Below are 12,938 nucleotides of genomic sequence, written 5' to 3'. Positions count from 1 at the left end.
TTCGCCGTTTTGCACTTTCCAGTGTTGCTCGAACATACTGCTACGGTGATACTGCAGACAAGGCCGATTCGCTGAATTCCAAGCCGAGAGCGCAAAATTTTGAAACGCTAAAATGCACAAGTTTCGGGCGGAAAAAAATTTTAATGAGAAGAACACCTGCGAGGCTGCCAACCTGGGCTCAGGCCACAAGACGTCCGGGATTTTAATGAAAATCGAAGCTAGTGATCCTCGAATTCTTGCGATTTTGATTCAGTGAGCGCTAGAGTTTCCGTCGAACACGGAGATAGAAGGTACTGTACTTGCTTTTACTTTACGTGATCTCGTTTTGGGCTGACAGTTCTGCCTTCAGGTTTGTTGCTTAACGCTCTCTCTGAGGGCTTTCGTTCCTCCATTGTTGCAATTGTATTTGGCGCGCTGAACACAACGCCCCCCAATTCCTTCATTGCGAGCACACCGGTGTAACACGGCCGCTTTCGATCGCGATCATGCCCGATCCGGATCGAATTGCTCGGTCGCGATTGGTTAATTCACGCAAGCTGCACGAGGGAGTCAATCGCGGTCGAGAATTTCGATCCGGATCGGGCCGGATCGCGATCAAAAGTGCGCCGTGTTACAGCTGTATTAAAAACAAATTACTTGTGTTTACGAAGAGTAACTTAATAATTAAATTGGTTTCTGGAACTAAACCAAGCTTTAAGTTACCATTGGCGTGAATACCAAGAACTTATGTAAGGGTCATTCTGTTGCGCCGTATTCGATTCTTCTTCATCTTGAAAAGGAGATTGCTCACGCAAATGTGCGACTTAACAAACAAGTCGGGCAGTGCCGACCCTTCCGTCTCTTCCACCGCCAGCCTCCGTTCGCGCTGGAAGACCACAATGTTCAGCTCGAACCTTACAGCGCAACTCTGGGCCGTCCAGCGAGCCGAGGAAGCCGCTTCTAGACAAGGACTCGGAACCGCGTCCGCGGCGGATTCCCAGACCCACTAAACAGACGCCGGACTCGAATCTCATCAATTTGAAAATAAAGTTTACGTTCTTCTTCTTCTTCTTGCTCTAACAATACTGCGCGAATCAGACTTACTGTTTATAACATTTCTCCAGTTATCGCGCCACTGTACCGACCATGGGGGCGAAACTGCAGGTTGTTGTTGTTGTTTTGTTGTTGTTTTCAGAACGGCCGTTCTAAATTCTTATCGACTTATTCTGTCCATAGCCTACTATTCCCTGCCTTTTGTATAAAGTTAACCCTAACGAAACCATCCGCTAACGTTAGGGGTTGTGCGAATACACAAAATTTCGAATACAATAATAAAATAATCTGCGCTATTCGACTGGTGATTTCATTATTTGAAATTGACAAATATTTGCTTCTTTTCGAATTTGAGGAATAACAATTAACGCTTATTAAATTCTATCAGGGTGAATAAAGAAGATTAGTCTCAAAAGAAAGAGTGAGGACTGTTCCAACTGATTCTACAACTATAGATAGCCATGAATGGTTATTGCGGACAGGCACCAGTTCCTGAGCGACCGCATTTTCAAACAGAATTGGGTGATGCCTCAATGACAGGTTGCTCTTCTGCTCAATATTTTCCATCAATCAATAAGGATGACTTCCTTTAGTCAGCCTATATATGATTTTCTCCTGTTCTCGATTTAGCCAGGTTAGTTTACTACTCGGATAGTGTTACTATGTTCGCATCTCTTTAAAACAATTGCTGCGCTGTGCCTTAGTATCATATTCCCTCCTTCAGGGAAGACAGCACTCCACGCGCATCTGGCACCTGATGTTTGTTTCATTATTTGTGTTGTCGTATACTGCAACCAAATGACCGCAAACAGCTGTTTCTCATTTGCAAGTTCCTCAGCTTACCGATTGTCCAGTTAGGAACAACGTCCATTACATGCTGTGCCAAACATTGTAAGTAGGCCTTTTTTTCTTTTCTGGGTGTGTTGTTATTGTTGCTGCCATACAAACACCCTGAACACTTTATTGTGTTTCTGCTTAGGCGGTTAAATATTCGTTTCGATATTTGGATGTAATTTTTCTCAAATATACCTATTCTATTCGAATCGAAATGTTCAATATTGGAACATTCGTACTAGTTTAAAAAGTTCTGATAAAGTCAGCGAGACTAAGCCTAACGGGGCCACTGGCCCTATGCACAGCGAAAAGGTTATTACAGTCAAACGCCTTTACAGCGAAGTGCTCGGCGCCTTCAGAAATTTTAGCTTTCGTAATGCAGGTCACTTCGTTATAAAGGTCATGCAGCATGAACCGCTCACAATAGAGCAGGCTAAGCACGTTCAACAGAAGAAAACCTCTATTTATTATGAATTCAAGGAATACTTAGTGAAATCAGTAACTGATTTCTTTGTGCGCACTTTGAGGCAATGTGCGACTGCAGCCAACCTTATTTAACCAAGGTTCACTTCACAGCATGATACGCGTGGTGACATGCATGGGATACGCAAAGTTGCAAATCGTTGAATTGCGCTGTCTCCTTCCAGCCGTCAATTAAAATTCTTGGCTCATTTGCAGGATCTTTATCACTGTTGCCTTCGTTAACAACTGCGTTCTTTCCGCCCTAGATGACATTGAAGACGTCATCACTCGTTAGTTATGATTACATCATAATGTCGTCATCAACTGTGACGTATTCGCAAGTCGTCACACACGCATCAGCGGGTGCGACGACTTGAACGATTCCAGGTGCATGCGGCAGGACCACTTCTCACGTCGACACGCTGTCAAGTACACATCGCTAGCACTGCCGATCGCGTTAGCGCAGTTTCGGTGACGTCTGCGGAGGGCAGTGCCGACACCACTACGTGGCGTTCTGTGTAAAGCAACAAAACCAGCCGTGAGGGATGCCTAAATTTCTTCGTTGTACGGGCAAATTTACTAGAGTGATATTCGTTGTACAACATTCAAGATGCACATGAAATAATTCGGCCGCGCATAATCCATTCTTCGTTATAAAGGTCATATCGCTGTAAAGGCGTTCGACTCTACTTCACCTTGTCCGGCCAGCGGCGATTACATGCCAGCGTGTCTGGCTGTGTTCACCAAACCAAGGATATTAATTTCTCCTCCTTCTCTCTACTCTACGGAGTCATTAACTGCTTGTCCAGCTTTCCGCCCCGAGATTCGCAATCTTCATTTGGTCTGAAAGCGCAGGACGCGGTGTGTGAATAATGAAGAATTCATTTTGTCATGCCATGCCCTTTGTCACTTCGTGCCACCCGTTGTCCGTATTGGCTGCCCAGGCAAATTCAAGTGCGTCGGCGACCACCGGTCATGCGACACGTGTTTGACGGTCGAAACTGGTGATACTGTCTGTTTTGTGAAATCCGTGGACGGCTGACTGCTTATGCCATGGCGTACTTGCGATATTTCATTGCTGGCCATATCTGTATGTTGCACCTACAATCGGCCGTAGTTATAAGTTCGCGTGTTGTACACGCTGATCGAATCCCTGGTACAAGTGAATGTATTTTTTCATGGGTCACGGAACGTACCTGTGTTTCCAACCTCAGTGTGCACGGGCGTGTTGCCAACAAGAGGGAGTTTTAGCGTGTCCGGTATTTGCGTATATGCAATGGCGTTTGTGGATTAACGGCTTAGCGCAGACGCCAGCAAGAGTGGTCGTATTGGCGACCCCACCTTGTGGTGCGCGGAGCTCCACCAGAAAAACACAATGTTGTTACGGCAGCAACCAAGTGTATTCCACTGCGCTGCCCGTGTAAATTTTTGGCAGCGGTGCAAGGGTGAACATGTTGCCTTTTCAAAGGTTCTTTTTTTCAAGCAAGAACACTCATGGAATACGAAAACGTGCCTAATAGTCACTGTGGTTAGACGAAGCGTCGCAAGATGTCGCTACCAGCGCGCGATAGGCCGGTATTACGCAAACGCCACTGCACACACGGGAATACCGGACATCTAATGATGCGAAAGTAGAAGGACGTGTTGTTTTCCTGGTCCTATCTGGCAATACGACAGTCGTTCACTGAGGTCGCCATTTAATTGCCAACTACCCTGTCATAGCTATATTTGTCTATGATGTGAAATATGCAAGCTGTAGACTCACATGTGACACATGAAACGAGAAAAAGATCAAACATTTGTACTTATAAATAAAATGGGTGCCGTTTATTCTCTCCTGAGGTGACCTTGTAGCGAAGTAGATCCTCGAGTCTGTTGGTAAAGCACCGACTCTGCAAACGAGAAATAAAACACGGTTACGCGCTGCAAATAATGTAATGACATTTTTTTCCTAACTTTCACTTGGTTATGCAATAAAACAGATTATTTAGCGCAATTGTGCAATGTGCCGTCTGTCAATAAGATAAAAGTGTGCGAATCTTCTTTTTTATATCCTCGCGGGTATTTCTAAACATATTGCAATATTACTCATATGTGCTGTTCGTTTTCCTATGTATTATTTCATCGTCACTATAAGTGGTATAACAAGCTAGATTTGTTTAAGGCAACTTTAGTTCAAATACGTAGTTCCATCTTTTCTTTCACATTTGATTGGTTTCCTGCACCAGCAGATACTTTACTGTTTGTATGGTTCTTTGCTTCCGCTGTGGTGTGAAGAATAAGTATCTCCTAGAGTTGGACAGTGACCATAAGAAGGACAGGGCCTCCTGACCCGACGTCCTTGGGGAAACGAAGTCTTATATACTAAACTGACAGTGTTGCGAGTTTCCTGCGCCCTGATTAGGAGTACACAATGGAGTACAGTGCACGTTCCACGTTACAGAGGGCGCTTTTTTTTTCTCGAGCAAATGAGATTTCCTGTTAGCACGGAAAGCCTTGTAGTGCCTGCCAGCGTGTAGTCGCAAGCCACACACCTAGCACTTTAATCGATACTTCGCCTTACTTCGATGACAGTCGCGTATAGCCATGGTCATTGGAAATTGCAACGTTCTCTTTTGCGAGGTGCCCACCTTCAGCCGAGGTATCCGCCGCCGTAGCCGCCGCCGGCCTGGTGTCCGAAAGACGACTGTCCGTAGCCTCCCTGCTGTCCGGCAGCGCCACCCTGGAACCCGGACGATCCCTGCTTGTGTCCGGTACCGAAATTCTTGCTGTCCGAGGCCGAAAAGCCCGAGCTGTGGCTGTAGCCCTTGTTGTCATTGTAGGCGTTCACGTTCCTGTTGGAAGCACCGCCGGCGAAACCCGCGGAACCCTGGTTGTGTCCGGCAGCGCCTCTCTGGAATCCACCCTGGTGGCCGCCGGCCTGAGAGCCGTATCCGGACTGGAAGCCTCCTCCGTATCCTCCGAGGCCACCATGTCCCAGACCGACGCCTCCGAGACCAACGCCGCCAGGTCCTACACCGGCGCCGTAGCCACCGAGACCAGCGCCCACAAGGCCACCGCGCGCTTCGACCTTCTCCTCCTCAGCGTAAACGCTGCAGACTAGGAGGGCGCAGACAACGGCCGTGAAGGTCTGCACTTGGAAAGATGGATCCATCATTAGCATTATTCCGTGTCATGTAGTGCAATGAAAGAGTAAAGTAAATGCTACGTATGCATAAAGTACATTTTAGTGCATGCACAGAGTGCGGTGTTAGGTATAGCGAAATGACGAAGACGTACGCCGAAAACCTCAATGACTGTTGATCATGGCGCCCCGACTTCTGTAAAACTTCTTCGTCTGTATCCACGATTGCACGGCGTGGTTTCGCTGTGCAGCGTTTCTTCTTTACAGGATAACAATCCTCATGATTGTGATACAGTACACGTTCTCGCAGAGCGACCTCTATGGTATAACCGCGTCGATGTTACCGGCGTAAATTTAGTGATCGTTCAAATTTATAGCGCCATTTGAACAGTACTCTGACGTATGGCTACTTAGGCTCATGTGAAGTGTAAGCTCCGCACTAGTATGTCTAGGATAACGAGCCTATCCACACTAACCATACTTTACAATTGCTTTGTATTGCATTTAGACAACTGAAGATGCTGAAATTGTAAAGGAAATGTTATATTTAGCTAATACAATACGTTATGCTTAATATTACTGTTTTTCTAATTCGATAAGCGATGCCAAGCATGTAGGTAGGTTTCTGTAACGCGTCAAAGAAAAATAATTACATGTCCGATAGTAGTATCCAACCAGGTTCACCCGGCACAAAACCCAGACGTCGTATGCACGATAGACAGTAGCATACTTTCAAAACGCTTCGCACAGTATTAATTCTACACAGTGCATGTGATCTGCACGTTCCTTATTATTATTTCACGCGATATCATAACGCGTTTCTTTTAAGACATTGGTTCTGCAGACCTGTTGTAGAGGAAATACATCATGATAACTTTTCTACTGAATTAGCTGGCCCATAGCACAAATATTTTGGAAATACTGAAATACTATAGGGCAACGGAGATCTGTAGTAAAATTACAGCATATAAACTACGTAAATAATACTTCAAATGCGAATAGACCTTAATAAACCTGTAGAATTCAGTGCTCTCTGTATATATCGTGGTTTCGACGGTTATACGCATCGTGCGAATAGAACCGACAGTGCTGCTGCAAACAACCGGCCGAAAGCAAACTCACCTTCATGTCGACGGAGATGGGTGTCTTCTGGCGAGATCTTTGGAAATGGTGATTCCCCGTCCGAGAGTGGCTGTTCTTTTATACCAGATTCGAAGGAAGCGTGGTGTCTTCAACTCAAAACAAAAAGAAAACTCGAATCCGCCGCCGTAGGGGGAAGTGACGTGGAAACGGTTCTGCGAATCCTTGGTCGCGGTTATTTACCTGTCGTACTCTAACGTATAAGCGAAAGTAGACAGCAAGGCGAAGGCGTCGTTATCAGCTCGCTGCAAAGTTTGAACCGGGAGTGGCTTTTCCACTGGCTTGCACCACTTCCGCCCATCCCTGTTCTCCGGTTACTGCACTCTCTATCTCCAACTTTCCTTTTGCTTTTCTTTTCTCGTTGAACTAGTGATATAGAACGGCGCGGTTTGTCGCTCTTTTCGGATATCCGAAAGTGTTCGAGGGCTGCACCCATAAGACCATGCGTTTGGGTGTATTCGTTTCTAAAGCCTAATTCGTTAGCAAACCATCTCCTTAATGAGCAGGAAGTGGGAAAGAGCAGATCACGTAATATGCGCAAGGCCGGTTTAGAAGTATCACCTGAGTGCGTGCATATTCAGTCTGGCTGTTGAGAACGCTATAGCCGCTCCTACTTTGTGGAAAATGTACATTTTGAAAAAAAAAATGGCGTTCTCGCTTTGACTTTCAATGGTTCAGACATCGGTGCTTTACTTTTAAATAGCAAAGTTAAAGATAACAGGTGAAACGTATGGAAATTTCGCCCGACTTATGTAGGACATAACTCACAGTAGGTGCAGATATGTAACAGAAGTGTTGCCTTACTATACATCCCAGCGGCTTCTTTTTTCTTCGTCATTTGAGTTGCTGTGGCAGGTTCGCACGAGAGCGCCTTCTCAGAGAACTCAACGTCCAAGTGTGCGCACTAGGAATCTATCAAATACGGCAACATCCGTCGCTCCAACCACAAATTAGCTTACGATAAGGAGATTTCGCGCCTATCGATATCTTCAAGTCACTCGCAGAATTCTATAGTTAGAGGATTCGAGTGCCTCGCAGAAAAGACCATCTTGCAAAAACGTGCATTAGAATCATGTCGAGCACTCACGCTTTCACGCCACTGCTACCCACACAAGTGGCGTAATGATTCATTCATTCATTCATTCATTCATTCATTCAAATAACTCTATTCAGTGCCCTACGATTTGGTGGCGTGGGCCTGGACCCCGCCTAGGTTTCGGCCAAGGGTTGTTGGCCCTTGGCGTCTTCCTCGGCTCGCTGGACGGCCCAGAGTTGGTGCTGCAGGTTCGAGCTGAGCAGACTCCCAGCGCGCGCGGAGGCGGTCCGTGTTTAAGGCTGCATCATCGTTATCCTGTACTACAGCCGTACACTCACATAGGATATGCTCCAGGGTGCCTCCAGAATCGCAATGTTTGCACTTGTCCGTCGTGTATAAATCTGGGTGTATTATTGGTGCATAATAGCTGGGCTCGGATAGGATCTGATCTGTAACTGCCGCCATTCGACAGACAAGCTTTTGCTTAATTTTGGGTGCGGCGGCGGGAAAGTACGCCTCTTCAGTCTATGGTGTTGTGTAATTTCGTGAAATCTGGTCATTCGATCTTCCCACCCCCACTCGTCGGTAGTCAGTGAGGCGGGGCTAACCAAGGCTCGGTCCGTAAGCTCTCGAGCCATGCGGTGCGCCGTCGCCTCATTGCTATACCGTCTGGTAGTGTGCGAGCGGGTGTGCAGATGAGATCGACACTTTTGTCGCGGTTATTAGCTAACTTTAAGAGTCGTAGTGCCTCTGTGGAGATTCGACCGTTGGCGAAGTTTCGTATGGCCGTCTGGGAATCACTGATGATTACGCCCGCTGCTGTTTGGGCTATGGCTAGCGCAATAGCTATTTCCTCTGCGGTTTCTGCCTGTATAGCGTGTTGACTGTAGCGCTGGTGGTGCATTTTCCCTCGTAATTTATCACCACTGCTGTGTAGGCGCACTTGTGTCTGTATCTAGCTGCGTCTACAAATGTGGTGTCCTTGCTGTTACTGAATTTCTTCTGTATATTGCGTGCTCTGATTTCCCCTCTACCCTGATGGTGGGTAGGATGCTTCTAAACGCATCTATTTCAAGGAAAAAAAAACTCATTTCAAAGCCATACGGCTGGCGTGGGTCGCCGCCGACGGATTATGAGCATGGGGTTACTGTAGCGGATGACATGCTTTTCTCCACCCAGCACGAAGTGGGGGGAGAGGGAATGCTGCGAAGCATCTTAGCGCAGGAAAGTTTGGGTGCCACAATAGTAGAGGGAAGAGGGTAATTTCCATGCCCTTAGTAACTAAATACTCTCAAAAACAAAAAAAATGGCCAGGCTTAGCTTGGTTAAGCCAAGAATATGCGTTGCGGGCCCAGCTTTTCCTCCGGCTGTCGTGACGTCACGTCACGTGGTTGCGCTAAAGGTCAACGGTGGCTGCCCGGCCGCGCCCATGGGCTGAACTGAGTGATTGCAATATGCAACGCATAAAAATAGAAGCAACTTAATCACAAACATAGCAAACTTAAAAGAGAATAGACCCACATATGAGACGCGCAGCAAGGAACAATGGCTCATACCCTCAATGGTGGCTGCGCGACCGCGCCCAAGGGCTGAACTGAGTGATTGCAATATGCAACGCATAAAAACGAAAACGAAAGCCGGGTTCACTACAATATGGGGCGAGCCCGATTGCAAAATTAGACCACAAGATACCACTAGCTGCATCATAAGTTATGCATGCAAGCTTTCTAACGCGTAAGTGTTACTTGTGTATTTGGTATGCACACCCTTACAGTACGCTCAAGACGTTTCACATACCCCAATGCGCATGCATCTCTAATGGAGGCTACCCAATTATTATTTTTTTGTCAGTAATGGCTGACCAGCGCGGACGCCAGTACATGGGCGACATCAGAAGCGCGTAACGTGACACATGTTCCTCGGTCCAAATAGTTGATTCTGTATGTCTTTCGCGTGAATCCCCCGACGGGTCCCCCTTGCGGCAAGGCATACTTGCTACGGTCAATTTCGAGTAATGGTATCCTGCAAGCCGCAGCTACCATACTCTGTAGCAGTATGCTTGCACAAGCCAGGGGCCCTTCGAGCTATTTGCATCCGTAGCGGTAGGTATCGGCGACGCTGGTGTGACAAATGAATACGGCATCTGTAGCGCATGCAGGGACACTATAGACATCATTAAACGACCCCGACCTACGCTTCATCACTGAAATATAAAATTGCAGATCATAAAGTGCCAAAAGCACAATCTGATTATGAGGCACGCCGTAGTGGGGGACTCCGAATTAATATTGGCCATCTCGGATTCTTTAACGTGTACCTATACATGTAGTTACACGACTGCTTCTACATTAGGCTCGCATGAGAATGCATTTGCTGCCGCCGGGATTGAATCCTAGTCCAGAAACTCAGTGCCGCAACTTCATAGCCACTAATACCCCTGTCACACTGGACATTCGAATGTCATTAGATTCGAATGGCATTCGATGCAGCGAATTCCATGCGAGCCGTGGAAGTGCTACACCGGAAAAATTCATTCGGTCATGATATCAATGTCATGAATTCAATGACATTCGGTCATGGTATCAATGGCGATCACTGAAAAAAAAACGGTGATAAATGTGGAACAAGCACTGTGCAGAATGTATGAAAAATCTATCCACCTATTTTAATATAAATATGGGGAGTCGCTCCACTGAACTAACACACATCATCATCATCATCATCATCATCAGCCTGGTTACGCCCACTGCAGGGCAAAGGCCTCTCCCATACTTCTCCAACTACCCCGGTCATGTACTAATTGTGGCCATGCCGTCCCTGCAACCTTCTTAATCTCATCCGCCCACCTAACTTTCTGCCGCCCCCTGCTACTCTTCCCTTCCCTTGGGATCCAGTCCGTAACCCTTAATGACCATCGGTTATCCTCCCTCCTCATTACATGTCCTGCCCATGCCCATTTCTTTTTCTTGATTTCAACTAAGATGTCATTAACTCGCGTTTGTTCCCTCACCCAATCTGCCCTTTTCTTACCCCTTAACGTTACACCTATCATTCTTCTTTCTATAGCTCGTTGCGTCGTCCTCAATTTGAGTAGAACCCTTTTCGTAAGCCTCCAGGTTTCTGCCCCGTAGGTGAGTACTGGTAAGACACAGCTATTATACACTTTCCTCTTGAGGGATAATGGCAACCTACTGTTCATGATCTGAAAATGCCTGCCAAACGCACCCCAGCCTATTCTTATTCTTCTAATTATTTCCGTCTCATGATCCGGATCTGCCGTCACTACCTGCCCTAAGTAGATGTATTCCCTTACTACTTCCAGTGCCTCGCTGCCTATTGTAAGTTGCTGTTCTCTTCCGAGACTGTTAAACATTACTTTAGTTTTCTGCAGATTAATTTTTAGACCCACTCTTCTGCTTTGCCTCTCCAGGTCAGTGAGCATGCATTGCAATTGGTCCCCTGAGTTACTAAGCAAGGCAATATCATCAGTGAATCGCAAGTTACTAAGGTATTCTCCATTAACTTTTATCCCCAATTCTTCCCAATCCAGGTCTCTGCGCATTGTGTTGTCGTCTCCCTTACGTCCTTGTTTGCTGGCGCTAAATATGCTTTCAATTTACCAACACGCCCAACAAATGGCAATGCTCTGAATACCGCCTGTAAACACGCTGTGAATAGCATTGGAGAGATCGTATCTCCCTGTCTGACGCCTTTCTTTATTGGGATTTTGTTGCTTTCTTTATGGAGGACTACGGTAACTGTGGAGCCGCTATAGATATCTTTCAATATTTTTACGTACGGCTCGGCTACACCCTGATTCCGTAATGCCTCCATGACTGAGACTGCTGAGGTTTCGGCAGAATCAAATGCTTTCTCGTAATCAATGAAAGCTATATATAAGGGTTGGTTATATTCCGCACATTTTTCTATCACCTGGTTGATAGTGGGAATATGATCTATTGTTGAGTAGCCTTTACGGAATCCTGCCTGGTCCTTTGCTTGACAGAAGTCTAAGGTGTTCCTGATTCTCTTTGCGATTACCTTAGTAAATAGTTTGTAGGCAACGGACAGTAAGCTGATCGGTCTATAATTTTTGAAGTCTTTGGCGTCCCCTTTCTTATGGATTAGGATTATGTTAGCGTTTTTCCAAGATTCCGGTACGCTCGACGTTATGAGGCATTGCGTGTGCAGGGTGGCCAGTTTCTCTAGAACAATCTGCCCACCATCCTTTAACAAATCTGCTGTTACCTGATCCTCCCCAGCTGCCTTCCCCCGTTGCATATCTCCTAAGGCTTTCTTTACTTCTTCCGGCGTTACCTTTGGGATTTAGAATTCCTCTAGACTATTTTCTCTTCCATTATCGTCGTGGGTGCCACTGGTACTGTATAAATCTCTATAGAACTCCTCAGCCACTTGAGCTATCTCATCCATATTAGTAATGATATTGCCGGCTTTGTCTCTTAACGCATACATCTGATTCTTGCCAATTCCTAGTTTCTTCTTCACTGTTTTTAGGCTTCCTCCGTTCCTAAGGGCATGTTCAATTCTGTCCATATTATACTTCCTTATGTCAGTTGTCTTACACTTGTTGATTAACTTCGAAAGTTCTGCCAGTTCTATTCTAGCTCTAGGGTTAGAGGCTTAAAGCCAGTTAGAGGTTAAAGCCGAGTACCTGTTCTGTAGCTTGATCTGGAATTCCTCTATTTTCTCTCTTACCGCTAACTCATTGAGCGGCTTCTTATGTACTAGTTTCTTCCGTTCCCTTCTCAGGTCTAGGCTAATTCGAGTTCTTACCATCCAGTGGTCACTGCAGCGCACCTTGCTGAGCACGTCCACATCTTGTATGATGCCAGGGTTAGCGCAGAGTATGAAGTCTCGCCGTTCGGGCTCCTCCACGTCCACTTTCGGCTATCCCGCTTGCGGAAGAAGGTATTCATTATCCTCATATTATTCTGTTCCGCAAATTCTACTAATAACTCTCCCCTGCTATTCCTGGTGCCTATGCCATATTCCCCCACTGCCTTGTCTCCAGCCTGCTTCTTGCCTACCTTGGCATTAAAGCCGCCCATTAGTATGGTGTGTTTAGTCTTCACTCTACCCATGGCCGATTCCTCATCTTCATAGAAGCTTTCGACTTCCTGGTCATCATGACTGGATGTAGGGGCGTAGACCTGTACAATCTTCATTTTGTGCCTCTTATTAAGTTTCACAACAAGACCTGCCACCCTCTCGTGAATGCTATAGAATTCCTGTATGTTACCAGCTATATTCTTATTAATCAGGAATCCGACTCCTAGTTCTCTTCTCTCC

The 12,938-nt window shown here is 46.2% G+C and overlaps 1 protein-coding gene across 1 annotated transcript; it reads right to left on the bottom strand.

Annotated features, from left to right (window-relative positions):
- Positions 1–4,126: 4,126 nt before the first annotated feature.
- On the bottom strand, positions 4,127–6,750 carry LOC135907424 (uncharacterized). Its single transcript, XM_065439110.2, has 3 exons — positions 6,575–6,750; positions 4,959–5,458; positions 4,127–4,220 (listed from the first exon to the last, which is right to left on the bottom strand). Exons 1-2 carry the CDS (start codon positions 6,578–6,580, stop codon positions 4,961–4,963), a joined length of 504 nt encoding a protein of 167 aa, XP_065295182.1. The 5' UTR covers positions 6,581–6,750; the 3' UTR covers positions 4,127–4,220; positions 4,959–4,960.
- Positions 6,751–12,938: the final 6,188 nt, after the last annotated feature.

This window comes from Dermacentor albipictus, chromosome 10 (assembly GCF_038994185.2).
Source record: "Dermacentor albipictus isolate Rhodes 1998 colony chromosome 10, USDA_Dalb.pri_finalv2, whole genome shotgun sequence".
In the NCBI taxonomy this organism is placed as follows: domain Eukaryota; kingdom Metazoa; phylum Arthropoda; class Arachnida; order Ixodida; family Ixodidae; genus Dermacentor; species Dermacentor albipictus.
This window is presented reverse-complemented; position numbering and strand designations above follow the sequence as displayed.